This window comes from Scyliorhinus canicula, chromosome 23 (assembly GCF_902713615.1).
Source record: "Scyliorhinus canicula chromosome 23, sScyCan1.1, whole genome shotgun sequence".
In the NCBI taxonomy this organism is placed as follows: domain Eukaryota; kingdom Metazoa; phylum Chordata; class Chondrichthyes; order Carcharhiniformes; family Scyliorhinidae; genus Scyliorhinus; species Scyliorhinus canicula.
In genome coordinates, this window is record NC_052168.1 from 7,206,272 (window position 1) to 7,231,917 (window position 25,646).

At 47.9% G+C, this 25,646-nt stretch overlaps 2 protein-coding genes across 2 annotated transcripts; both read left to right on the forward strand.

The window, feature by feature from the left end:
- Positions 1–5,606: 5,606 nt before the first annotated feature.
- Positions 5,607–14,634, forward strand: LOC119956455. Its single transcript, XM_038783721.1, has 5 exons — positions 5,607–5,782; positions 7,741–7,941; positions 9,704–9,865; positions 10,780–10,907; positions 13,547–14,634. The coding sequence occupies exons 1-5, from the start codon at positions 5,684–5,686 to the stop codon at positions 13,953–13,955; spliced, it is 999 nt and encodes a 332-aa protein (XP_038639649.1). The 5' UTR covers positions 5,607–5,683; the 3' UTR covers positions 13,956–14,634.
- Positions 14,635–20,102: 5,468 nt separating this feature from the next.
- On the forward strand, positions 20,103–24,846 carry LOC119956623 (lutropin subunit beta-like). The gene is made up of 3 exons (XM_038783962.1): positions 20,103–20,312; positions 22,762–22,924; positions 24,616–24,846. Exons 2-3 carry the CDS (start codon positions 22,763–22,765, stop codon positions 24,844–24,846), a joined length of 393 nt encoding a protein of 130 aa, XP_038639890.1. The 5' UTR covers positions 20,103–20,312; position 22,762.
- The last annotated feature ends 800 nt before the right edge of the window (positions 24,847–25,646 follow it).

Below are 25,646 nucleotides of genomic sequence, written 5' to 3' on the forward strand. Positions count from 1 at the left end.
TTGGACTTTAACCTGGTGTTGTAAGACTTCTTACTGTGCTTACCCCAGTCCAACGCCGGCATCTCCACATCGTTGATATAGATAGCAATGGGCCCAGCACTGATCCCTGAGGCACACCACGTCACAGGCCTCTAGTCCAGCAAGCATCCTTCCACCATGACCCTCTGCTTCCCATCAAGCCAATAGTATATCCAATTTGCCAGCTCTCCCTGGATTCCATGTGATTTAACCTTCCAGGGCAGCCTACCATGTGGAACTTTATCAAAGGCCTTACTGATGTCCATATAGACTATATCTACTGCCCGGCATTCAACCGTCCTGGTTACTTCATCAAACAACTTTTTGTAAGGCATGATCTCCCGTGCACAGAGCCGCACTGACTACTAATCAAACCGTCTTTCCAAATGTGTGTGTGTGTGTGTATATATATATATATATATATATATATATATTCCGCAGAATCCTCTCTAGTAACTTACCCACCACAAATGTTAGGCTTACCGGTCTATAATTCCCAGGTTTTTCTTTGCAGCTTTTCTTCAATAGGCACCACATTTGCTACCCACCAGTCTTCTGGCGTCTCACCCGTGGCTAAAGATGATGCAAATATGAGCCAGGGCTCCCACAATTTCTTCAGGGCACACGACAACGCAGAATTGCCGAGCAAAAACTTACTGCTAAGTTCCGCATGCATGAGTGCGGCCTCAACCGAGATCTTGGATTCATGTCGCATTACATTCATCCCCCACCATCTGGCCTGGACGTGCAAAATCCTACCAACTGTCCTGGCTTGAGACAATTCATACCTCTTTAACCTGGGGTTACCCCTATCTCTGGATCTGTAATGAATTGATTACCTGCAAATGCTCGCATTCCAAGCATTGCCTGGCATCTCTGACTTTGTCTATATAAATGTTTCTGATACGTGCCTCTCCATTCACCTGAGGAAGGAGCAGTGCTCCGAAAGCTAGTGTTTGAAACAAACCTGTTGGACTTTAACCTGGTGTTGTAAGACTTCTTACTGATCTATATCAACAATTTGGATAAGAATGTACAAGGCATGATCAGTAAGTTTGCAGATGACACTAAAAACAGGTGGTATTGTAGACAATGAGGAAGATTATCAAAATTTGCAGCAGGCACTTATATCAGCTGGGGAAGTGGGCCGAGAAATGGCAAATGGAGTTCAATACAGATAAGAGTGAGGTGTTGCATTTTGGAAAGTCAAATCAAGGTCAGACTTTCACGGTGAATGGTAGGACCTTGGGGAGTTTTGTGGAACAGAGGGATCTTGAGTTAAGATGCACGGTTCTCTAAAGGTGGAGTCACAGGTAGATAACAGTGAAGAAGGCTTTTGGTATGCCGTGCTTCATCAGTCAGGGCATCGAGTATAGAAGTTGGGAAGTTATGTTGCAGTTGTACAGGACGTTGGTGAGGCCACACTTGAGCTATTGTGTTCAGTTGTGGTCGCCTTGCTATAGGAAAGATATTATTAAACTGGAGAGAGTACCGAAGAGATTTACAAAGATGTCACCAGGAGTCTAGGGACTCGCGTGAGAGTACCTTTTTAAGAAATGTACCTTTACGTAATGGGTGTTTATCAGTGATGTCAGAGCCTGGGTGGAGCTGGGCTGTCTGTCAGCTTTTTACTTTCATTTGAGCCTGTTTGCTGCAGGGTGTGTTTTAGTTTCGCTTTCAGTGTTGGAGCTGAAGCCAGACATAGCAGCTGTACTGCTGTTCTCTCTGCCATGAAAAAACTATCTCTTGATCATTTGGTGAATTCAGAATTATAAATGTTTTCAGTAGTGACTTTAACCTGATGTGCTTCTGTTAAAGGTGTTGTTTTTAAGTCGTATGGATGTTAAAAGGAAAGCTTAAAGGATTACTTAGTGTTTAGGGGTTGTATTTGAATTAATGGTTGCTAAGATGTTCACTATGTTTTTAAAAAGGTTAACTTGAGTTCATAGAATAAACATTGTTTTGCTTTAAAAAATACTTTTCCATTTCTGCTGTACCGCACCTGTAGAGTGGGCCGTGTGCTCCCCATACCACAATCTATTAAATGTTCTGGATCAGGTGAACTCCATGATACACTTTGGGGTTCTCTAAACCCTGGCCCATAACAGGACTAAGTTACAGGGCGAGATTGGACAGGCTAGGGCTTTTTTCTTTGGAGCTAGGACACTTAGGGGTGATCTTTATAGAGGTGTACAAGATCATGAGCGGCATAGCTAGGGTGAATGCACTCAGACTTTTTCTCCGGGTTGGGGAAGTGAGAACTAGGTTTAAGTTGGTTTGTTTCTTTTTTTAAGTTTAGAGTACCCAATTATTTTTTTCCAATTAAGGGGCAATTTAGCATGGCCAATCCACCTACTCTGCACATCTTTGTGTTGTGGGGGCGAAACCCAAGCAAAGACGGGGAGAATGTTCAAACTTCACACGGACAGTGACCCAGAGCCGGGATCGAACCTGGGACCTCGGTGCTGTGAGACAGCAGTGCTAACCCACTGTGCCACGAGCTGCCCAGGGCATAGGTTTAAGTTTTAAGAGGGGAAAGAATTAATGGGAACCTGAAGAGCAAGGTTTTTACACACAGGGTGGTACGTATGTAGGATGAGATGCCGGAGGAAGTGGTTGAGGCAGGGACATTGACAATATTTAACAGATACTTGGATAGGAAAGGGTTAGAGGGATATGGGCCCAATGCAGGCAAATGGGGTTAGCTTAGATGGGGTTTTTGGTTGGCATGGACCAGTTTGGGACATAGGGCCTGTCTCCGGGCCGTAGACTCTGATCATGGTTTATGTTCTACCTCCATAGTACTGTATCCACGCATCTCTACCATAGATTGCCTACAGTGCAGAAGGCCATTCAGCCCATCAAGTCTGAAAGAGCACCCTAACTTGGTTCACTCCCCCGCCCTATGCTTGCAACAACACCTAGCCTGCACATCTTTGGATTGTGGGAGAAAACCGGAGCACCTGGAAGAAAACCGTTAGTATCCAATTCCCCTTAGTATCCAAAACTAAGCATATCTAACATCCAGTATTGAATGAGCAGAAATTAATTCAACTAAATATTTTTGTCATCATCATGATCTTTCGCTCAAACCTCATTTCCTAGCCTCTACTCCCAATTCGTTCCCTGGTAACTCGGGCTGAACCAGACTGTTTGCAATCTCGGTGTTAATCACCAAGGCCACCTATTTTCATCTCTCTAATATCAACTAACTGCCCCTGCCAGGGTTCAGCGGCTGCTGAACTCTCACCCATGCCCTTGCAATCTGTAGACTGTACAAAGGCCACGATCAATCCATGGGGAATGTGGGCCACAGTCGAGAGCTCTTTCGGAGGATCGGTGCAGACTGGAATGGCCTGCACTGTAGAAATCCTTTTATTTTAAAAAGTACCCAACTATTTTTTTCCAATTAAGGGGCAATTTAGCGTAGCCAATGCCCCTACCCTGCAAATCTTTGGGTTGTGGGGGTGAGACCCACGCAGACACGGGGAGAATGTGCAAACTCCACACAGATAGTGACCCGGGGGCAGGACAGATCCTGGGTCCTTGGCGCCGTTCTTGCTGACATTCAATGGCTTCCTGGCCTCGACTTGTAAATTCTCATTCTTGTTTTAAAATTCTTCCATAGTTTACCTCTGCCCCAGTGGTTAGCACAGTTGTTTCATAGCACCAGGGACCCCGGTTCGATTCCTGGCTTGGGTTTGCTGTCTGTGCAGAGTCTGCATGTTCTACCTGTGTCTGCGTGGGTTTCTTACGGGTGCTCCGGTTTCCTCCCACAAATCCCAAAAGATGTGCTTGTTAGGTGAATTAGACATTCTGAATTCTCCCTCTGTGTACCCGAACAGGTGCCGGCGTGTGGCAACTAGGGCCTTTTCATAGTAACTTCATTGAAGTGTTAATGTAAACCTACTTGTGACACTAATAAAGATTATGATTACAGTATTGCTATAATTTGTCATCCTTAATAAACCTCCGAGATCTCTGCTGCTCCAGCTCCTGCTATCCACAATTCTAATCACTGCCATCCATGGCCCCATGATCAGGAACTCCAGGACACACCTGTCCCCTTCAAGACCCGAATGCTGCCTCTGTCCAAGCTTGTGATCCTCTGTCCTCATAGGATGGAATCACTACAGTGCAGGAGGAGGCCATTACCCGAGGCCGGAATTGAACCTGGGTCCCTGGAGCTGTGAGGCAGCAGCGCTAACCACTGTGTCACCCCTTATTATATGTCCTGGTTCGGTGTCAAATGATGTCCAGTAATGCCCTGAACCTTGACTATTTAAAGCATAATTCTATAAATGCAAGATTAATAGCACGATGTTTTGTTTTACACATCTCAGAAGTTTATCAGCCCTTTCGAGACTTTTGAGCCATTGACTTTTTTTATTGGAAAGATTTTTATTCAAGGCATTTTTACATATACAAAAATAATCAGAAGGGTGGCACAGTGGCTAGCACTGCTTTCTCACAGCGCCAGGGCCCCAGGTTCAATTCCGGCCTCGGATAACTCTGTGGAGTTTGCATGTTCTCTCAGTGTCTGCGTGGGTTTTCTCTGTGTGCTCCGGTTTCCTCCCACAGTCCAAAGATAAGCGGGTTAGGTGGATTAGCAGCGCTAAATTGTCCCTTGGTGTCCAGGGATGGGTAGGTTAGGTTATGGGATTCCAGGGATAGGTAGGGGTGGACACTTGTGGATGGGCAGAGTGCTCATTCGAGGGGGTCGGTGCCCGATGGGCCGAATGGCCTCCTTCTGCACTGTAGGCATTCAAAAACAACCAAACAATTCAATAATAATAATCTTTCTTAGTGAACCAGCAGGCTTACATGAAATGAAATGAAAATCGCTTATTGTCACAAGTAGGCTTCAAATGAAGTTACTGTGAAAAGCCCCTAGTCGCCACATTCCGGCGCCTATTCGGGGAGGCTGTTACAGGAAGCCAGTGCTACTGGCTTGCTTGGTCTGCTTTCAAAGCCAGCGATTTAGCTGTGTGCTAAACAGCCCCTAAACACTGCATTAGCACTGCAATGAAATTACTGTGAAAATCCCTTGTCGCCACATTACGGCACCTGTTCGGGTACACGGAGGGAGAATTCAGAATGTCCAATTCACCTATCAGCGCATCTTTCGGGACTTGTGGGTAGAAACCGGAGCACCCGGAGGAAACCCACGCAGACACGGGGAGAATGTGCAGACTGCATGGACAGTGAACCAAGCTGGGAATCGAACCCGGCGATGTGAAGCGACAGTGCTAACCACTGGTCTACCACCTCCCCTAACTCCAAGCCCTCCTCACATCCTGCCTTCCCCATTTTAACCCCCTTCCCCACCCCCACCCCCTTGGTTGCCATTGATGTTGTTGAAAAGGCAGACATTGCTGTTATGTACCTTACACACACCCTCCAGCTAAGGGCTCTCAACCTGCAGTTATTGACGTTTCAATTTGTCAGCCAGTAGCTGAGACCGTGCCCTGGGCAGGTGGCCCCGCCGTCGCCCCCACGGGGGAGGAAGGAGTTTGCTGGTCAATTACCCCTGGAGCTCTGGCCGGCGCCACGTTGGCTTCGGCAGATTGTATCAAACGTCGGGGCTGCGTCGTTTCCAGGGAAACGAAACAAACAGCAGAACGGCTACTGGGGCCAGGGCGGGAGGGACAAGGAGAGGAGCCCCATGGCCGCGACAGAGAGGAGACACGACCTGCACCTCACCAGCACGGGCATTGGGCTGCATTACACCCCAGCCCGATACTTCCCACCCTCTGACTTCAAAGTAAGTGGCTCAACACCCCCCCCCCCCCCCCCCGTTACAATCATTCAATCAAAAACCCCTCTGAGATCTCAGTGAATCCGAGCCCCAAAAATAAGAAGGGACTGGTACTGTTGGCACATCTGTGTACATTTCTGTTTTTAAGGAATCGTTAGCTCTGAAGCACTTTGAGACACCCCCACAGGATGGTGAAAAGTGCCACATGAACCTCCTGTTTTCTCAGTTCTCCAGATCACTGCTCCTTGTCATTCACTGAATGCTTGTTTCTGAGGATGTGACATGATTCTCCCTCTTCAGGTACCATCAGCCAACATGGATCGCCAAGATAACCTTGCTCTGGAGGCCTGGCCATCTCTTTAATAATACATTTCATAATTTATTATTACTATTAAGTGGGCTTACATTAAAACTGCAATGAAGTTACTGTGAAAATTCCCTAGTCGCCACATTCCGGCGCCTGTTCGGGTACAGAGGGAGAATTCAGAATGCCCATTTCGCCTAACGGCTTGTGGGAGGAAACCGGAGCACCCGGAGGAAACCCACGCAGACACGGGGAGAACGTGCAGACTCCGCACAGACAGTGACCCAAGCCGAGAATCGAACCCGGGGCCCTGGAGCTGTGAAGCAACAGTGATGACCAATGTGCTACCGTGCCGCCCTGTCGGTGGTACACACATCCAGTTCCTGAGCAACTCTTGGAAAGTTGGTTCTTTGTCTACCTCAATCTGTTTTACCCTCCATCTTTCCCAACAGGGTCAGATATTGCAAATCATCAGTTTTTTTTAATTACACGGAAAGTCCAAATACCCCTTCTCGTTCTCGGTTCATTGTTTGCGCTCAGATTTTTACTGGCTCCTCTTCATTGGTAGTGGGATCTGTCCAAGATGTCTATGTTTATCTGCCTCAAAATCCATAGAATCCCTACAGTGCAGAAGGAGGTCTTTCAGGTACTGGCCCATCGAGCCTGCACTGACCATCCGAAAGAGTACCCTACCTCAGCCTACTTCCCCTGTCCTATCCCCGTAACCCAACCTAATCTGCACATCTTTGGACCCCAAGAGGCAATTTAGCATGGCCAATCCATCTAACCAAAACATCCTATATGGCAGGGGAATGGGAACCTAAGTAAGGATTCAGAGGAGGGGGAAATCAAGAACAAGAGAAAAAGACAGCAAGGAGAAGTCAGTACAAGTGGTAGCACTGTGGCTTCACAGCGCCAGGGTCCCAGGTTCGATTCCCCGCTGGGTCACTGTCTGTGTGGAGTCTGCACGTTCTCCCCGTGTCTGCGTGGGTTTCCTCCGGGTGCTCCGGTTTCCTCCCACAGTCCAAAGACGTGCAGGTTAGATGGATTGGCATGCTAAATTGCCCTTAGTGACCAAAAGGTTAGGAAGGGTTATTGGGTTACATGGGATAGGGTGGAAGTGAGGGCTTAAGTGGGTCGGTGCAGTCTTGATGGGCTGAATGGCCTCCTTCTGCATTGTATGTTCTATGTTCTAAAAGTTATAGGCAGAGTAATCAAGGACCAGAATCAGATAAGGACACAGTCAATAATAGAAAGGGGTAAAGGAACATTATAATTCCACGAGTTTAGTTCAAATCCCATTCATTATTCAAAGGTGAACACCCAGCTCACACCACATCAGAACAACCTCCCCGGTTCCAGGTACACAGCAAGTGGCAGAATAATATTTGGGAGCAGTTACCCTGTTGATTTTTCACGTTCCTGACCCGATGATATTGAGGGCAATATCACTTCTCGGCCATTTGGCTAAAGTCAGGCATCAGATCAAGGCCAGGGAGGAGGTGCAACGCCTTTTCTTACCAGCTTGGATCTTGTATGTCTCTCTTGTGGAGACCATGAATCGGTCATACTCCAGTGAGGATCTTGTCAAGAGATGAGCTTTATTCCAGAAAGATAGAGAGGAAGTCTGTGCAAGTCACTCTATCCCTTCTTGTTTCAGTCTTTTTTGAAAGATCCTTTTCCTCTGAAGCTGAGAGAGGGAGACACTATCCATCCTTACGATGAGGTTTTTAATAACTTTGAAACTACTACTGGGTCAACTCACAATCTCAAGACGATCGGAGGTGTACTTGGTCACCCTCGCTTCATGAAGGTTCCCAATCACTGGAATGTTCATTACATGAAGGATCTGTCAGAAAAGGTGAGTGTTGCAAAGGAAGACTTCTGATGGCTCCTTCCACTCAGAATGTTTGGCTTTGAGTCTTTTTTTGACTTGTGTGTTTGTCAGGGTGATGATCGATATTGGCACTTAGGGGCAGTACAATGTGGGCTAGGGTACAATTGCCACTACACTGTCCCATCAAAAACACCCAGGGCAGGTGCACCACGGGGTTAGATCCAGAGTAAAGCCCCCACTATGAAATTAAACGCAAGGCACCATAATCCCCGAGGGCCATTAAGCTGCTCTCGCTATTTGAGAGAGAGCTGACTTGTGGTGAATTAACCTGAGGGTCACCACACCTCGGGCGAAGGGCAAGGCAGAGAAGGCGGGGCCTTTGTGGATAACCTCAGCCGGTACGGGGATTAACCCCTGCTGCTGGCCTTGCTCTGCATCACAAACCAGCCGTCCAGTCAACTACACTGTCCTCATCAAACACTCCCAGGACAGGTACCGCACGGGGTTAGATACAGAGTAAAGCTCCCTCTGCACCGTCCCCATCAATCACTCCCAGGACAGGTACAGCACGGGGTTAGATACAGAGTAAAGATCCCTCTGCACTGTCCTCATCAAACACTCCCAGGACAGGTACAGCACGGGGTTAGATACAGAGTAAAGCTCCCTCTACACTGTCCCCATCAAACACTCCCAGGACATGTACAGCACGGGGTTAGATACAGAGTAAAGCTCCCTCTACACTGTCCCCATCAAACACTCCCAGGACAGGTACAGCACGGGGTAAGATACAGAGTAAAGCTCCCTCTACACTGTCCCCATCAAACACTCCCAGGACAGGTACAGCACGGGGTTAGATACAGAGTAAAGCTCCCTCTACACTGTCCTCATCAAACACTCCCAGGACAGATACAGCACGGGGTTAGATACAGAGTAAAGCTCCCTCTACACCGTCCCCATCAATCATTCCCAGGACAGGTACAGGACTTGGGTTAGATACAGAGTAAAGTTCTCTCAACACTGTCCCCATCAAACATTCCCAGGACAGGTACAGCATGGGGTTAGATACAGAGTAAATCTCCCTCTACACTGTCCCCATCAAACATTCCCAGGACAGGTACAGCACGGGGTTAGATACAGAGTAAAGCTCCCTCTACACTGTCCCCATCAATCACTCCCAGGACAGGTACAGGACTTGGGTTAGATACAGAGTAAAGCTTCCTCTACACTGTCCCCATCAAACACACCCAGGGCAGGTACAGCACGGGGTTAGATATAGAGTAAAGCTCCCTCTACACTGTCCCCATCAATCACTCCCAGGACAGGTACAGGACTTGGGTTAGATACAGAGTAAAGCTCCCTCTACACTGTCCCCATCAAACACTCCCAGGACAGGTACAGCACGGGGTTAGATACAGAGTAAATCTCCCTCTACACTGTCCCCATCAAACACTCCCAGGACAGGTACAGCACGGGGCTAGATACAGAGTAAATCTCCCTCTACACTGTTCCCATCAAACACTCCCAGGACAAGTGTAGTGCAAGTTCGATACGGAGAGAGTTCACTTCCATTAAGTTTTAAGCTAAACACAGCCTTAGATGTGCACCTCAATCTTCAGTTTGTGGATTCAGTAGAATTAGACTCGAGCAGTTGCGTCTCACATCGGCCTCTGTAAGCAGATGGGGAAAGGAAGTCTTCATCCCATTTTGTTGAGGCTGTGTTTATATCTCCGTGGAGCAACTTCTCAGTCCTGGGCTACATTCCTCGTTTTCATTCTTTATTTTTCAGCTGAGCAGGCGAGACTGGAGGACTCCCCTGAACATGGTTAACCAAACGAGTGAGATGAAGGACAAATACACTGGCAGACTTCCACACTCCATGGACACTGCGTTTAAGGCTGGGCCTCAGCCCTTCCTCCTGGCCAACCATCACACCAATGGACCATCGAAAGTAAGGCCCATAAAGGACATTTGGCCTTTGGCGATGGTAGTTGGCCGACAGTTTGAATGTAATCTCATAGGTTGAACATTACATCTTTTACATACAAGACATATCAAACGTGAGCAACACTGAGTCTCTCTGGCAATATGGATGGACATACGTGAGCATAGACGCACATATACAGAAACACACGCAGACAGCTCTGCAATGGAGACACAGAGACAAAGACACACACACAGTGGACACACACACAGAATCATGGTATCCCTACAGTGCAGAAGGAAGCCATTCGGCCCATCGAGTCTGCACAGCTCCTCTTTAAGGCCCAATTCCCGCCCTATCCCCATAACCCCACTGATCCTTTGGACACTGAGGGGCATTTTAGCACGGCCAATCCACCTAACCCGCACATCTCTGGACACTATGGGCCAATTCAACATGGTCAATCCACCTAACCCGAACATTTTTGGACTGGGGGAGGAAACTGGAGCACCCGGAGGAAACCCACGCAGACAATAGGAGCAGGAGGAGGCCATTCGGCCCTTCTAGCCTGCTCTGTCATTCATTATGAACTTATCTGATCATCCAACTCGATAGCCTGATCCTGCCCCCCCCCCCCCCCCCCCCCCCGAGTAGAAACATTAGACGCTGACACTGAAAGCGTTTCCCTCAGGCTTTCCTTTGCAAAGGAATTTCTCCAGAACATGCCAGCAGCACCTTCCCAGTTCACTCCCCCAGCCCCGACTGTACTGCCTCCTGATCTTGGGATCAGGTTTTGGGTGCATTACACAGCGACATGCCCCGTGGCTCATTATATATGCTGCAAGGCACATCACACACATACACACACAGCGTTATGTCCACCATTCGCATACTCCGAGGGATGTTAGCAGAATGACCTTTAATCCTGTCTGTTTTCCCAGGATATCATTGCCAGTACGGAAAACCCAGCCCTGGCTGGTCAGGAGTATTTTGTTCGAGACAAAGATGTCCTGCGTCTCAACAACATTTACTTATCCACAACCAACAAGGATTTCAGGGCGTTTAAGAAGTACGTTTGTTTATTCTTTACCACATTTTCCACCTGTCCGATCACACATTTCCGTTAGAGGTCTGGTCGTGTCTCCAATTTGCTTCAAAAAACAGCTGCTTGCTGGGTAGAATTCTACCTTGGAGGGTAGAATCGTTACAGCCATTCGGCCAATCGTGCCTTCCCAACCAATGTATCCTCAATGTTTTGTACATCCCAATCAAATCTCCCTTTAACCTCCTCTGTTCCAGCCTCTCTAACCTTTCCTCATGGCTACAATTTTCCAGCATTGGCAACATCCTCGTGAATCTCCTCTGCACCCTCTCTAATGCTTCCTTTTAAATCCATAGAATCCCTACAGTGCAGAAGGAGGCCATTCACCAGCCAACATGCCAACATGCCAACCAGCCAACATGCCAACCAGCCAATACGCCAACCAGCCAACATGCCAACCAACCAACACGCCAACCAGCCAACACGCCAACCAGCTACCGTGCTGCCCTTAAGAAGCAATTAATCTACACTCCATTATTCTACCCTAATCCATGTACCTATCCAATAGCCGCTTGAAGGTCCCTAATGTTTCCGACTCAATTACTTCCACAGGCAGTGCATTCCATGCCCCCACTACTCTCTGGGTAAAGAATCTACCTCTGACATCCCCCCTATATCTTCCACCATTCATCTTAAATTTATGACAGTCTCTGACTGTCTACTCTATCTATTCCCTTGATCATCTTATAAACCTCTATCAAGTCGCTCCCTCATCCTTCTCCGTTCTAATGAGAAAAGGCCTAGCACCCTCAACCTTTCCTCGTAAGACCTACTCTCCATTCCAGGCAACAACCTGGTAAATCTCCTTTGCACCTTTTCCAAAGCTTCCACATCCTTCCTAAAATGAGGTGACCAGAACTGCACACAGTACTCCAAATGTGGCCTGACTAAGGTTTTGTACAGCTGCATCATCACCTCACGACTCTTAAATTCAATCCCTCTGCTAATGAACGCTAGCACACCATAGGCCTTCTTCACAGCTCTATCCACTTGAGTGGCAACTTTCAAAGATCTATGAACATAGACCCCAAGATCTCTCTGCTCCTCCACATTGCCAAGAACCCTACCGTTAACCCTGTATTCCGCATTCATATTTGTCCTTCCAAAATGGACAACCTCACACTTGTCAGGGTTAAACTCCATCTGCCACTTCTCAGCCCAGCTCTGCATCCTATCTATGTCTCTTTGAAGCCGACAACAGCCCTCCTCACTATCCACAACTCCACCAATCTTTGTATCATCTGCAAATTTACTGACCCACCCTTCAAATCTCTCATCCAAGTCGTTAATGAAAATCACAAACAGCAGAGGACCCAGAACTGATCCCTGTGGTATGCCACTGGTAACTGGGCTCCAGGCTGAATATTTGCCATCCACCACCACTCTCTGTCTTCTATCGGTTAGCCAGTTCATTATCCAACTGGCCAAATTTCCCACTATCCCATGCCTCCTTACTTTCTGCATAAGCCTACCATGGGGAACCTTATCAAATGCCTTACTAAAATCCATGTACACCACATCTTTACCTTCATCCACATGCTTGGTCACCTCCTCAAAGAAGTCAATAAGACTTGTAAGGCAAGACCTACCCCTCACAAATCTGTGCTGACTATCCCTAATCAAGCAGTGTCTTTCCAGATGCAGAAATACTAACCCTCAGTACCCTTTCCATTACTTTGCCTACCACCGAAGTAAGGCTAACTGGCCTGTAATTCCCATGGTTATCCCAATTCCCTTTTTTGAACAGGGGTACGACATTCGCCACTCTCCAATCCTTTGGTACCACCCCTGTTGACAGCGAGGATGAAAAGATCATTGCCAACGGCTCTGCAATTTCATTTCTTGCCTCCCATAGAATCCTTGGATATATCCCGTCAGGCCCGGGGGACTTGTCTATCCTCAAGTTTTTCAAAATGCCCAGTACATCTTCCTTCCTAACAAGCATCTCCTCGAGCTTACCAGTCTGTTTCACACTGTCCTCTCCAACAATATGGCCCCTCTCGTTTGTAAATACTGAAGAAAAATACTTGTTCAAGACCTCTCCTATCTCTTCAGACTCAATACACAACCTCCCGCTACTGTCCTTGATCGGACCTACCCTCGCTTTAGTCATTCTCATATTTCTCACATATGTGTAAAAGGCCTTGGGGTTTTCCTTGATCCTACCCGCCAAAGATTTTTCATGCCCTCTCTTAGCTCTCCTAATCCCTTTCTTCAGTTCCCTCCTGGCTATCTTGTATCCCTCCAGCGCCCTGTCTGAACCTTGTTTCCTCAGCCGTACATAAGTCTCCTTCTTCCTCTTAACAAGACATTCAACCTCTCTTGTCAAAGGCTCTATGAAAGGCTTTTGTAATAAACCTTTTATTTTCCAAAAAAGAAAAATCCGTCTCAGTGGTTAGTTCTGACTTTACAATGGAGATTATGTCTCAATCACTCTCCCACGTGGTGACGTCAGCGCACCCCAATGCTCATCCCATGTCCGCACATTTTGAAGGTTGTGTCCCATCTCCAACCGCTTTCCTAAGCACCCTGACCTCTGAAGGTGGGACTTTAATGACTCTCTCTCTCTCTCCCCCCCCCCCCCCCCCCCCCCCTCTCCTTTGCAGGGAAGAGCTGGAAGGGTTTCCAAAGAAGGACATAGGGACGTACTGGGAGATGGAAGACTATCCGAAGACCTGGGGCCACGGCCTGAAGGAAAACCCGCTGCCCAAAGAAGCCCAACGGGTCATCCGTGGGCCGGGCCCGATGATTGACCCCAGCGTGTTTCCCGCGCCGACGAAGATTCCTCCCCTCCCCAGACGTCTGCCGCCCGTTCCCAATCGGGGCCTCAAGACGCTGTATCAGGAGATGTACCAGCAGCCCAATGATGTCAAGCGGAAGCAGGATCTCTATTACCAGCTGCGGGCACCCTGGGTAGTGACCCGAGATGGCTCTACCCCGGAGATCCTGTCAGTTCCCCAAATGTACAAGACGGAAGCAATGACGTACGGAGGCGAGCGTCCTGTGGTTCTGTAAAACAAAAAGTACTTTCCCTTCCAAAAAAGAAAAATCCGCCTCAGTGGTTAGTTCTGACTTTACAATGGAGATTATATTGGAAACCTGGATCTGTGGAAACAGAGAGAGAGAGACAGTAGAGGAGGCCATTCAGCCCATTAAAAAAAAAAACCTGTGCTGTCTCTCTCTGAAAGAGCTCTCCAGTTAGTCCCACTCTTGCCCCGTAGCCCCACAATTCTTTTTTTATCTTTCCTTTTCAAGCATTTATTCAATTCGATGAGTTATTATTGAGTCTACTTCCACCGCCCTGTCAGCCAGCTCCGATCTCTGCCTTCTCTCCTTAACTTACCCCAGCGAAACCATTCTGAATGTTAAACCCCTCGATTAAATCTCCCCCCTTTTGACTGGGAATTTGAAAGTGAATTCCCCGGCCGCATCTCTCACAGGCCCTCGGCTCCAGGCATCGATCTCCACATCAATCCGATCGCCTTTCAGCTACTCACCAACACATGGAGATGAAGAAACAAACAACAGAAACGTTTATTTACGGCTAAAGGGATTTTTTTTTTTCAACTAAGCCTCTGCGGGTCTTCATTTTAAGTGAAAACAATCTGCAATAAAGGAGAACTCGCGAATCATTCATTGACTGATTGGAGGAGGGAATGCAAATGGGAAACGATTCATTAAAGTTGCAAAAAAATGTGAATTTTAACTGCATGTTTTCTTGTGTAGCCTTTGGAATGGGGTAGTCCTGGCGAAGATTCCTCTCGGTCCCTGCTGCTATTAAGCCAGATCTACTGATGGGTATCCATCCAGCTCAAAGAAGATGATGGAAGTGCAGCCTCATCAACAATGAACATGGAGTTATGTTAGTCCCAGTCTGCTCACGCAGAGTCGGAAACGGCTGGGGCGTTGGAACCCCTATGCTGTGACATGGACCGACTCTGCTAAATGGTTATTTTGATTTAATTCCTTCATGACGGCATTGCTGGCTGGGCCAGCATTTATTGCCCATCCCTAATGTAAGAGTCAACCAAACACATTGCTGTGGTCACCTGTGGGCCAGACCAGGTAAGGACGACAAATTTCCTTCCCAAAAGGGACATTATAATAATAATCACTTATTGTCACAAGTAAACGGCGATGCAGTAATGGCCTCGGCGGCACCACCTTCTCGAGGGCAATTCAGGGTGGGCAATAAACTGCCTGCCTTCCCAGGAATAATTACATATCTGAATGAACAGATAATCTGTTATATTGAAGCTGGTTGAGGGAAACGTTGGCTGGGACAGAAGAGTTGCTCACAGGGTAACTAATAGTAGCAACAGGATCTGCGGAGATTGCTGTATAATACTTGGGCTTTGAGTGCTCTGTATATGGCAAGAATGAAGCAAATAGCAACTGTGGACAATGTTATTTCTTGCCTGGTGTTTCCTCCTCTGTATTCTGCTGTTGGATAAAGGGAAAGGGGGAAGACAGGTTCGCCACAAATGGATTATAACAGATTCTTTGCAGTGCAGAAGGAGGCCATTTGGCCCATTGAGTCTGCACTGGCTCCCTGAAAGAGCGTCCTATCCATTTCCCTGCCTTATCCCCGTAACCTTGCCCCTCTTTCTTTTCAGACAGTAATCAAATTCCCTTGAAAATGAAATGAAAATCGCTTATTGTCACGAGTAGGCTTCAATGCAGTTACTGTGAAAAGCCCCTAGTCGCCACATTCCGGCGCCTGTTCGGGAAGGCTGGTACGGGAATTGAACCGTGCTGCTGGCCTGCTTTAAAAGCCAGCGATTTAGCCCAGTGTGCTAAACCAGCCCCTTTTGAGTACCTCGATCGAACCTCCCTCCGCCTCAAGCCTCAGGAAGCTCAATCCAGACTCCAACCACCCTCTGGGTGAAACTCATTTTCTCACATCGCTGTTACTCCTTTTGGCAACTGCTTTGACTCGCTGCCCCTCTATTTCTTGATGCTCTCTGCGGTGGGGATAGTTTCTCACCCCGTCCATACCTCTCGGGACCTTGAATACCTCTGTCAAGTCTCCTCTCCATAAGGTCACAAGACATGGGAAATACTCAAAGAACGGAGTTAATATTTCAGATCTGATGAACTGAAATCCGACAAAAGACCTTCGCAACCTGACTCTGTTTCTCGCTCCACGGGTGGTTTAGCACAGTGGGCTAAACAGCTGGCTTGTAACGCAGAACAAGGCCAGCAGCGCGGGTTCAATTCCCGTACCGGCCTCCCCGAACAGGCGCCGGAATGTGGCAACGAGGGGTTTTCCACAGGAACTTCATTGAAGCCTACTTGTGACAATAAGCGATTATTATGGGCTGGTTTAGCATAGTGGGCTAAACAGCTGGCTTGTAATGCAGAATTATGCCAGCAGCGCAGGTTCAATTCCCGTAGCGGTCTGCCCGAACAGGCGCCGGAATGTGGCGACTCGGGGCTTTTCACAGGAACTTCATTGAAGCCTACTTGTGACAATCAGCGAATATTAAAGATGCTTCCTGACCTACTGAGTATTTCCAGCACTTTTTTGTGCTTTCATTGTACCTCCAGTCTGCCATTGTTGAACCCAGTACAGAAGTGGCATTGGAGCTAGGCATGGGATAATCGGCATGGACGCCACGTACCCCATCACTGTCTCTGTTTAGTGTTTGCGTGTATGTGTGGCTGTGTGAATGGGTGTGTATATTTGTGCATGTACATGTATGTGCACGTGTGTGTACCTGGGCTGCTAAGAGGTCAGATGTGGCTTCAGTGTGCTTCAGAGTTCGATAACCTTCGGCACTCATTATCACCTTTATTATTGTCAGAAGTTGGCTTACATTAACACTGCAATGGAGTTACTGTGAAAATCCCCTAGTCACCACATTCCGGCACCTGTTCGGGTACACGGAGGGAGAATTCAGAGTGTCCAATTCCCCCAACAAGCACGTCTTTTGGGACTTGTGAGAGGAAACCGGGGCACCCGGAGGAAACCCACGCAGACACGGGGAGAACGTGCAGACTCCGCACAGACAGTGACCCAAGCCGGGAATCGAACCCGGAACGTGAAGCAACAGTGCTAACCACTGCGCTACCGTGCCGCCCATTACTCATTATTCTGCATCACCAGAGGGGAACCGATCCGACACGGTGAGAAGGAAAGGACCGTAAAAATAATTTTATGAAGGAAATATTTCCAAAAATGCCGACTTTATTTCAATTGCTGTTTGCCCTGCATCGTTCCGTTAGTGGCTTAAAGCATATTGTACTTTCTAAATACCAGGCCTAAATGTAACTATATTTGATGTATCCCACACCCCTCACTCTAAACTTGTCCTGACTTTTCCTGAATTGTGAGTTGTCAACTAAACATTGGATATTTCAATACTTGATTTATACATTCTATTTTCCAAGAGAATGGGGTTGAGTTTGCACATGTAATGCCCGTGTATCAGTTGTCACTTTGGATTTTGCCTTTCTATAAGGCTGCGGAAATAAAAGTTAATCATAGCCAGTTTCAAGGATGTTACAGAAGAAATCCGAGGTAGCGGAAATACTGCTGACCCTGGCAGCTTGACGCTAACTCTATGAGTGGAGGTATTGGTTCTAATGGATAACCTTGTAGGAAACTGACATCCGAGAGATTATTGAAAGGAGACAGTTTAATTGCAGTAATGGTGCAGGATTAAAACTTGAGACGCTGAACATTTTAGTTGCCTTTTTCACTATTATTGACCTCAGTTCAATCTCGCTGATTACTTGCTTTCCTGTTAACCTTTAAACTGACGGGCTGTGCTTATAATGGACAGACACAACATACAGATACTCACATCCACACAACACATCCACCCACTAGGATTTGTCACGGCACACACGGACAAGCAGTCTCAGGCTCCCCTTCCAGAGATCTCCGCGATCGCAGAATTGCCACAGTCTTACTAATTAGACGAGTTACATTTTCCTCCAAATCATTTATATATACTACGAACAGCAAAGGTCCCAGCACTGATCCCTGCGGAACACCACTAGTCACAGCCCTCCAATTAGAAAAGCACCCTTCTATATCCTAGCCAGTTCTGTATCCACCTTGCCAGCTCACTCCTGATCCCATGTGACTTCACCTTTTGTACCAGTCTACCATGAGGGACCTTGTCAAATGCCTTACTGAAGTCCATATAGACAACACCCACTGCCCTACCTGCATCAATCATCTTTGTGACCTCTTCGAAAAAGTTAGTGAGACACGACCTCCCCTTCACAAAACCATGCTGCCTCCCACTAATACGTCCATTTGCTTCCAAATGGGAGTAGATCCTGTCTCGAAGAATTCTCTCCAGTAATTTCCCTACCACTGACGTAAGGCTCACCGGCCTGTAGTTCCCTGGATTATCCTTGCGGTCCATTGTATCTCCACCAGCTCTCCAAATGAGCATTTCACCCAGTGCCAGCCGCTCACCATCACCCTGTGACCCTGAACATTGTGTCATTTCAAATAATTATGTGATTCCCTCTTGAAAGCCTCGATTGCAACTTGCCGCCACCACACTCTCAGGCAGTGTATTCCAGACCCGTGGGGATGTTCTTTATTTTATCACTTTTGCTTCTTTTACCAATTACCTCTACGCTTTCTCCCATCAAACACTCCCAGTACAGGTACAGCACGGGGTTAGATACAGAGTACAGCTCCCTTTACACTGTCCCCATCAAACACTCCCAGTACAGGTACAGCACGGGGTTAGATACAGGGTAAAGCTCCCTCTACACTGTCCCCATCAAACATACCCAGGACAGGTACAGCACAGGGTTAGATACAGGGTAAAGCTCCCTCTACACTGTCCCCATCAAACACTCCCAGGACAGGTACAGCACGGGGTTAGATAGAGTAAAGCTCCCTCTACACTGTCCCCATCAAACACTCCCAGGACAGGTACAGCACGGGGTTAGATACAGAGTAATGCTCCCTCTACACTGTCCCCCATCAAACACTCCCAGGACAGGTACAGCACAGGGTTAGATACAGAGTAAAGCTCCCTCCGCACTGTCTCCCATCAAACACTCCCAGTACAGGTACAGCACGGGGTTGGATACAGAGTAAAGCTCCCTCTACACTGTCTGCATCAAACACTCCCAGGACAGGTACAACACGAGTTAGATGCAGAGTAAAGCTCCCTCTACACTGTCCCCATCAAACACTCCCAGGACAGGTACGGTAAATATTAATTTTATTTTTACCATTTGAAGTTGATGACAGTTCTATTAATAGAACCTAGCCTTAGGTGACTGTGTGGAGTTTGCGCATTCTCCCTGTGTCTGCTTTGGTTTCCTCCGGCTGCCTCCCACAGTCCAATCATGTGCAGGTTAGGTGGATTGGCCACGCTAAATTGCCTCCTGGTGTCCAAAAGGAAAGGCGATTGTATAGGGGCCTGGGACTGGGTTGGGTGCTCTTTTGAAGGGTCAGTATATACTCGATGGGCCAAATGCACTCCTTCGGCACTGTAAAGAGTCTGTGGTTCTAATATATGAATGATGAAGTATTTTCTAGAATTTGTTATGAAATATTCAGCGTGTGTTAAATATATTTAATCTCATTCATGGTTAGTGAACAAGATTTCAATATTGCTGCCCATTGAGATGGAGGGCGAGCATGTCATGCGACTCACTCACTATCTGAGATTGCCCATCACTGCCATATGGTCTGCCCTTACTCCTTGTGTCTGCAGTCCCATCCCTAAAACTCCCTTCTTCTTCGAGGCTCCTTAAAACTCAGCCCTGTGGGCTGCACGGTGGCACAGTGGTTAGCACTGCTGCCTCACGGCGCCGAGGTCCCAGGTTCGATCCCAGCTCTGGGTCACTGTCCGTGCGGAATTTGTACATTCTTCCCCGTGTCTGCGTGGGCTTAACCCCCGTAACCCAAAGGTGTGCAGGGTAGGTGGATTGGCCAGGCTAAATTGCCCCTTCATTGGAAAAAAAAATGAATTGGGTACTCTAAATTTAAAAAAAACAGCCCTGTCCAAGTTTTGAATCGCCTGTTTCAATATGGCTCTTTGTGCCTGATGCTCAACGTTAACTGGGTACAACTTTTGAGAGACCTTTTTTTATAATTAGGGCGCTGTGTGAATGCACATGATCCCTCAGCCACGGACGCACACACAAATCTTTCCAAGAGCAACAGCATCATAAATAGCAGCCAATGTGTCGGATTCATTCCAGATATCACCTGTTTGGTAACCATGCGGGTTAATCCCGGGGAAGATGGTTATCGCGGGCAAACAAGTTCCCCTCTTTATAAAGAGGACGAGAGCGAGAGATTTGAGATTTCTGCAACTTCTTCCAGAGCTTTCACTGTGAGCTCCACCCAAGCCACAAAACACACAGCAGCCCAGCCGAAAGCAGGTGAGGATGTGTGTCCAGTCAATCATTATTGTTGCAATATTATTGTTACATTTGAGCGGGTGTGCTGGACCCCCACTTGTCCAAGTGTCTGATCTTGCTGCTGGGGGGGGGGGGGGGGCAATAGGAAAGGACCCCGGCGGCTTTTTAAAAATCCCCCACCCCCAATAAAAGCTGAAAATGAGGAAAGTGGCTGAAGCCAAAATTTTAAGAGTCGTGGCTCAGTTTGGGGATTTATAGGCAAGATTAGGAGAAGGAGAAATCTTCATTTCGATACATTTCTGGGGGGGGGGGGGGTAATTTTAAACCCGGAGCTGTGGTATAAGGGGGCCAAAAGCGAATGTTCCTTCTAATTTCAGATGGCCAGTTGGTTACATTTCAACTGGTGTATATCATTAGTCAATATATTTGTTTGATGGGGAGACAGAAGTGGGGCTGAAGAACAGAGTGCCTAAAAGTTCAAAGTCACTAATAAATGATTGTAATAACAGGCAACAGGCCTCCAGGGGGCTATAGTGTTTTACAGCACAGGAAAAAGGCCCTTCAGCCCATCCAGTCGGCGCCGGCCATCGGGCACACATCTGTTTCAGGGTGGCATGGTGGTTGGCACTGCTGCCCCACAGCGTCAGGGACCCGGGTTGGGTCACTGTGCGGAGTGTGTACTTTCTCCCCGTGTCTGCGTGAGTTTCCTCCGGTTTCCTCCCACAGTCCAAAGATGTGCAAGTTAGGTGGATTGGCCGTGATAAATTGCCCTTAATGTCCAGAAGGTTAGGTGGGGTTACGGGGATAGGATGGAGGCGGGGCCTTAAGTAAGGTGCGCTTTCCAAGGGCCGTGCAGACTCGATGGGCCGAATGGCCTCCTGCTGCACTGTAAATGCTATGATTTCTATTCTAATCCCATTTTCCAGCACTAGGTCTTGTCTGCTCTGGCGTTTCAAGTACTCATCTAAATGCTTCCTCCATGTTGTGAGGGTTCCCGCCCCCATCACCCTTTCAGAAAATGAGTTCCAGTTTCCCACCACCCTTCTGGGTGAAGAAGGTTTTCCACAAATCTCCTGGAATTCTGAGCGGCACGGTGGTGTAGTGGTTAGCACTGCTGCCTCATGGTGCTGAGAAGCTTGGTTCGATCCCGGCCCCGGGTCACTGTGTGGAGTTTGCACATTCCCCCCGTGGGTCTCACCCCCACAACCCAAAGATGTGGCAGAGTAGGTGAATTGGCCATGCTAAATTACCCCTTCATTGGAAAAAATAAATAATCGGGTACTCTAAATTTAAAAATAAATCCCCTCTAAACTCCGTGCCCTTTGCCATTAATCTATTCCCCCCCTGGTTATTGACCCCTCGGCTCAGGGGATAAATTCCTTCCTATCTACCCTATGTCCAGCATAATTCTGTACACCTCGATCAGGTCCCCCCCTCAACCTTCTCTGCTCGAAGGAGAACAACCCCAACCTAACCAGCCTCTCTTCATAGATGAAATGCTTCAACGCTGGGAACTTCCTGGTGAATCTCCTGTGCACCCTCTGTAGTGCAACGACCAGAAGTGCACACGGTATTCCAGCTATGGCCTAACCAGTGCTTCATACAGCTCCATCACAACCTCCCTGTTCTTATATTCTACGTCTTTGCTAATGAATGAAATGAAATGAAAATCGCTTATTGCCACGAGTAGGCTTCAATGAAGTTACTGTGAAAAGCCCCTAGTCGCCACATTCCGGCGCCTGTCCGGGGAGGCTGGTATGGGAATCGAACCGTGCTGCTGGCTTGCTTTAAAAGCCAGCGATTTAGCTCAGTGAGTTAAACCAGCCCCTGGTTAATATAGGCTAGTATCCCATACACCTTTTAAAAAATAAATTTAGAGTACCCAATTACTTTTTTCCAATGAAGGGGCAATTTAGCGTGGCCAATCCACCTACCCCGCACATCTTTGGGTTGTGGGGGTGAAACCCACGCAGACACGAGGAGAATGTGCAAACTCCACATGGAAAGTGACCCAGAGCCAGGATCGAACCTGAGACCTCGGCGCCATGAAGCAGCAGTGCTAACCACTGTGCCACCATGCTGCCCTCCCCATGGACCTTCTGAACTACCTTATCAACTGTCCTGCTGCCTTCAGGGACCTATGAACATGCGCCTAGTTCCTATCATTATGCACAATGTGTTGAGGTTGCACTTCACAGAGAGAAAGGGGAAACACAGAGAGTGGCTGTGCTCCAATCCAAGTGTCCCCCATCTGGGGGGCTAAAACAAAAGTGAAAGATTCTGAAAATCTGAAATAAAAACAGAAAGAGCTGAAAGCCTCAGCTGGTCTGGTAGCATCTGTGTAGAGAGAGACCGAGTTAACGTTTTGAGTCCATCTCGGTCCGTGACTTTACAACATCGAGCCTGAGAACGTAATCTGACAATGTGTGGGGAAAATAACCTTTTTCTCCCCCCCCCTTCTCTTTTGCAGCATGTGTCTCTGGCAGCTGTTCCTCCTCGCAATGTGCTTCTATTCTGTCCAGGGCCGACACCTCTGCCACCCGACCAATGTGACAATTTCTGCCGAGAAGGACGAGTGTCCTATTTGCGTGACCCTCACTACCTCCATATGCGGTGGTTACTGTCCAACAAAGGTAATTGAGGGGAGGGGGGGGGGGGGGGGGGGAAAGCCCTGCTCACACCCTCTGCCACTTCCACTGCACCACGTCCCCATAAGCCAAAGGCTTTCCTCAGCACCTTGTACAGGCAGCCGTTCTCAGTATTCTCCGACCCAATAAGTGCAGGTGTGGGAGCTAATTCTCCGCCGGCGGAATTCTCCGTTCCGCCGGCAGCACGCACCCACCTGCGGGTTTCCCAGCGGCCTGTTGTGGCAACGATGGGAAAACATCCCAGAGGCTTGATCCTATCATCTGAAACTGGCGTTTTAGTACAGGACGAAGGAAGTTTTATTTATTAATTTACAGGCCAGCATTTATTGCCCATCCTTAGCTGCCCTTCAGGTGTTGAGCTGCCTTCTCGAACCGCTGCAGGTCCCTGAGGTGTAGGAGCACCCACCATGCTGATAGGGAGGCTATGCCAGAGTTTTGACCCAGCGACAGTGAAGGAACGGTCGATGTATTTGCCAGTCAGGATGGGGGAGTGGCTTGGAGGGCAACCTCCAGGTGGTGGGGTTCCCATGTCCGCCACTCTTGTATTCCTCCATGGTGGTGGTGGAGGGTTTGGAAGGTGCTGTCTAAGGAGCCTTGGTGAGTTCCTGCAGTGCACCTTGCAGATGGTACACACGGCTGCCAGTGTTGGGTGGTGGTGGAGAGAGTGAATGTTTGTGGAAGAGGGAGCAATCAAGCGGGCTGGATGTCCTGGATGGTGTAGAGTTTCAAGGGTTTTGTTGGGCGCATGTCTTGCTGCATTTGGACATTGACTGCTTCAGCGTGAGGAATCGTGAATGGTACTGACCACTGTGTCAGTCATCTGCACACTCTCTTCAATGATGACTGCACAATGTTCAGTATCATTGGCGACGAATCAGATACTGATGGTTGAACTGCCAGAGGTATCATCTCCCAAATGAGATGGTAAAATTCTGCCCTCTCGCGTGGATGTTAAAGATCCAACGAGGAGGAACAGGGGCATTCTCCCAGTGTCCAGGACACCATTTGTCCCCCAAACCACCACAGTCATTCTGATTGCTGTTCATGGGATCTTACTGCTTGGTTTCTCTCCAAAACTAGTGATTAGATTTCAAAAGCAATTCATTTGCTGTGAATAATCAACAGCATGAAATAATTGTCCTTTTGTTCCATTTGGAAATTCTCAGAGGAAGTGCAAACAGAAATGGGCAGCACGGTAGCACAGTGGTTAGCACAATTGCTTCACAGCTCCAGGGTCCCAGGTTCGATTCCCCGCTGGGTCACTGTCTGTGCAGAGTCTTCCCCGTGTCTGCGTGGGTTTCCTCCGGGTGCTCCGGTTTCCTCCCAGTCCAAAGATGTGCAGGTTAGGTGGATTGGCTATGATAAATTGCCCTTAGTGTCCAAAATTGCCCTTAGTGCTGGGTGGGGTTACTGGGTTATGGGGATAGGGTGGAGGTGTTGACCTTGGGTAGGGTGCTCTTTCCAAGAGCCGGTGCAGACTCGATGGGCCGAATGGCCTCCTTCTGCACTGTAAATTCTACGATTCTATGAAATACTCTGTGATTGTGCAAAAGGTTTAAACTAAAACCGGACCACTTTTTTATCCAAAAGGCTGCAAAATAAGAATCCAACTCACTGTCTGGAGATCAGGCTGAAACAATGTAATGATTAACTCAGAGCATATTCTTTGACTGCAGGAATCGGTATACAAGAGCCCTCTCTTGTCAGTTTACCAGCACGTGTGTACTTACAAGGAGATTCGATATGAGACCATCAGGCTGCCAGGCTGCCCCACGGGTGTCGACTCCACCTACACCTACCCGGTGGCGGTCAGCTGTGAATGCAACCTCTGCAGGATGGACTACACCGATTGCACAGTGCAGAGCATCAAACCCGACTTCTGCATTGCCAGGAGATCGTCGCTGTGAGGCGCTCACCCCCTCTCTATCCTCTTCACCAGCGTCCACCACCTCTCCACTCACCACTCTCTCCTCTGCTGCACGTTTGCTAAGGGGGTTTCCTTTGCGATGTCAGAGCTGGTTTCTCTTGATGCCCTAAAGGAGGTCCTTCTGTGTTTCCCTGTACTCACCCACTGAAAAGGAACCCTAAGCTTATATACATCTGACATCTAAAACCCTATCTGTGATTAAAAAAAAGACACGTTTCACGTGAATGGTTTTACAAATAAATTGTATATAGACGTGAATTCTTACTGAAATGGTGGCCATTTTGATAACAAAAGGAGTTACCACCTTTTGAAAAAAAGCAAAGGGAGCTGGGCGACGTTTGGCGAGGGGGAGATATGTGGGCAAAAGAAGAGGTCAAGTCCATTGCTTCACTTTTAAACCAGGTTAAAGTCCAACAGGTTTATATGGAAACACTAGCTTTCGGAGCTATGCTCCGGAAACTAGTGATTACAAATAAACCTGTTGGACTTTTAACCCGATGTTGTAAGACTTCTTACTGTGCCCACCCCAGTCCAACGCCGGCATCTCCACATCTTCACTTTTAAAGTGATTGAAACGGTTAATGACCACCACAAAAATCACAATCCTTTTACATTACCTGTGGGTGATGTGGTCTTGTAGGTGCAAAGCCAGGCTTCGGTTTCCAGTATTTATTCCTATTAATTCCAGCTGGCTCCCCAACATTGTTCTTTTAACAGGAACTGATGGTAACCCTGGGATACCCCCAGAATGGCAGAGTCATCAATATTTCACTTCAGAAA

Coding starts and splice junctions, on each gene's coding strand:
- LOC119956623 (XM_038783962.1), top strand. CDS start 22,763: ATGTGTCTCTGGCAGCTGTTCCTCCTCGCAATGTGCTTCTATTCTGTC. Junction 22,925..24,615: donor GTGGTTACTGTCCAACAAAG/GTAATTGAGGGG, acceptor CTTTGACTGCAG/GAATCGGTATACAAGAGCCC.
- LOC119956455 (XM_038783721.1), top strand. CDS start 5,684: ATGGCCGCGACAGAGAGGAGACACGACCTGCACCTCACCAGCACGGGC. Junction 7,942..9,703: donor TGAAGGATCTGTCAGAAAAG/GTGAGTGTTGCA, acceptor TTTATTTTTCAG/CTGAGCAGGCGAGACTGGAG. Junction 9,866..10,779: donor ACACCAATGGACCATCGAAA/GTAAGGCCCATA, acceptor CTGTTTTCCCAG/GATATCATTGCCAGTACGGA.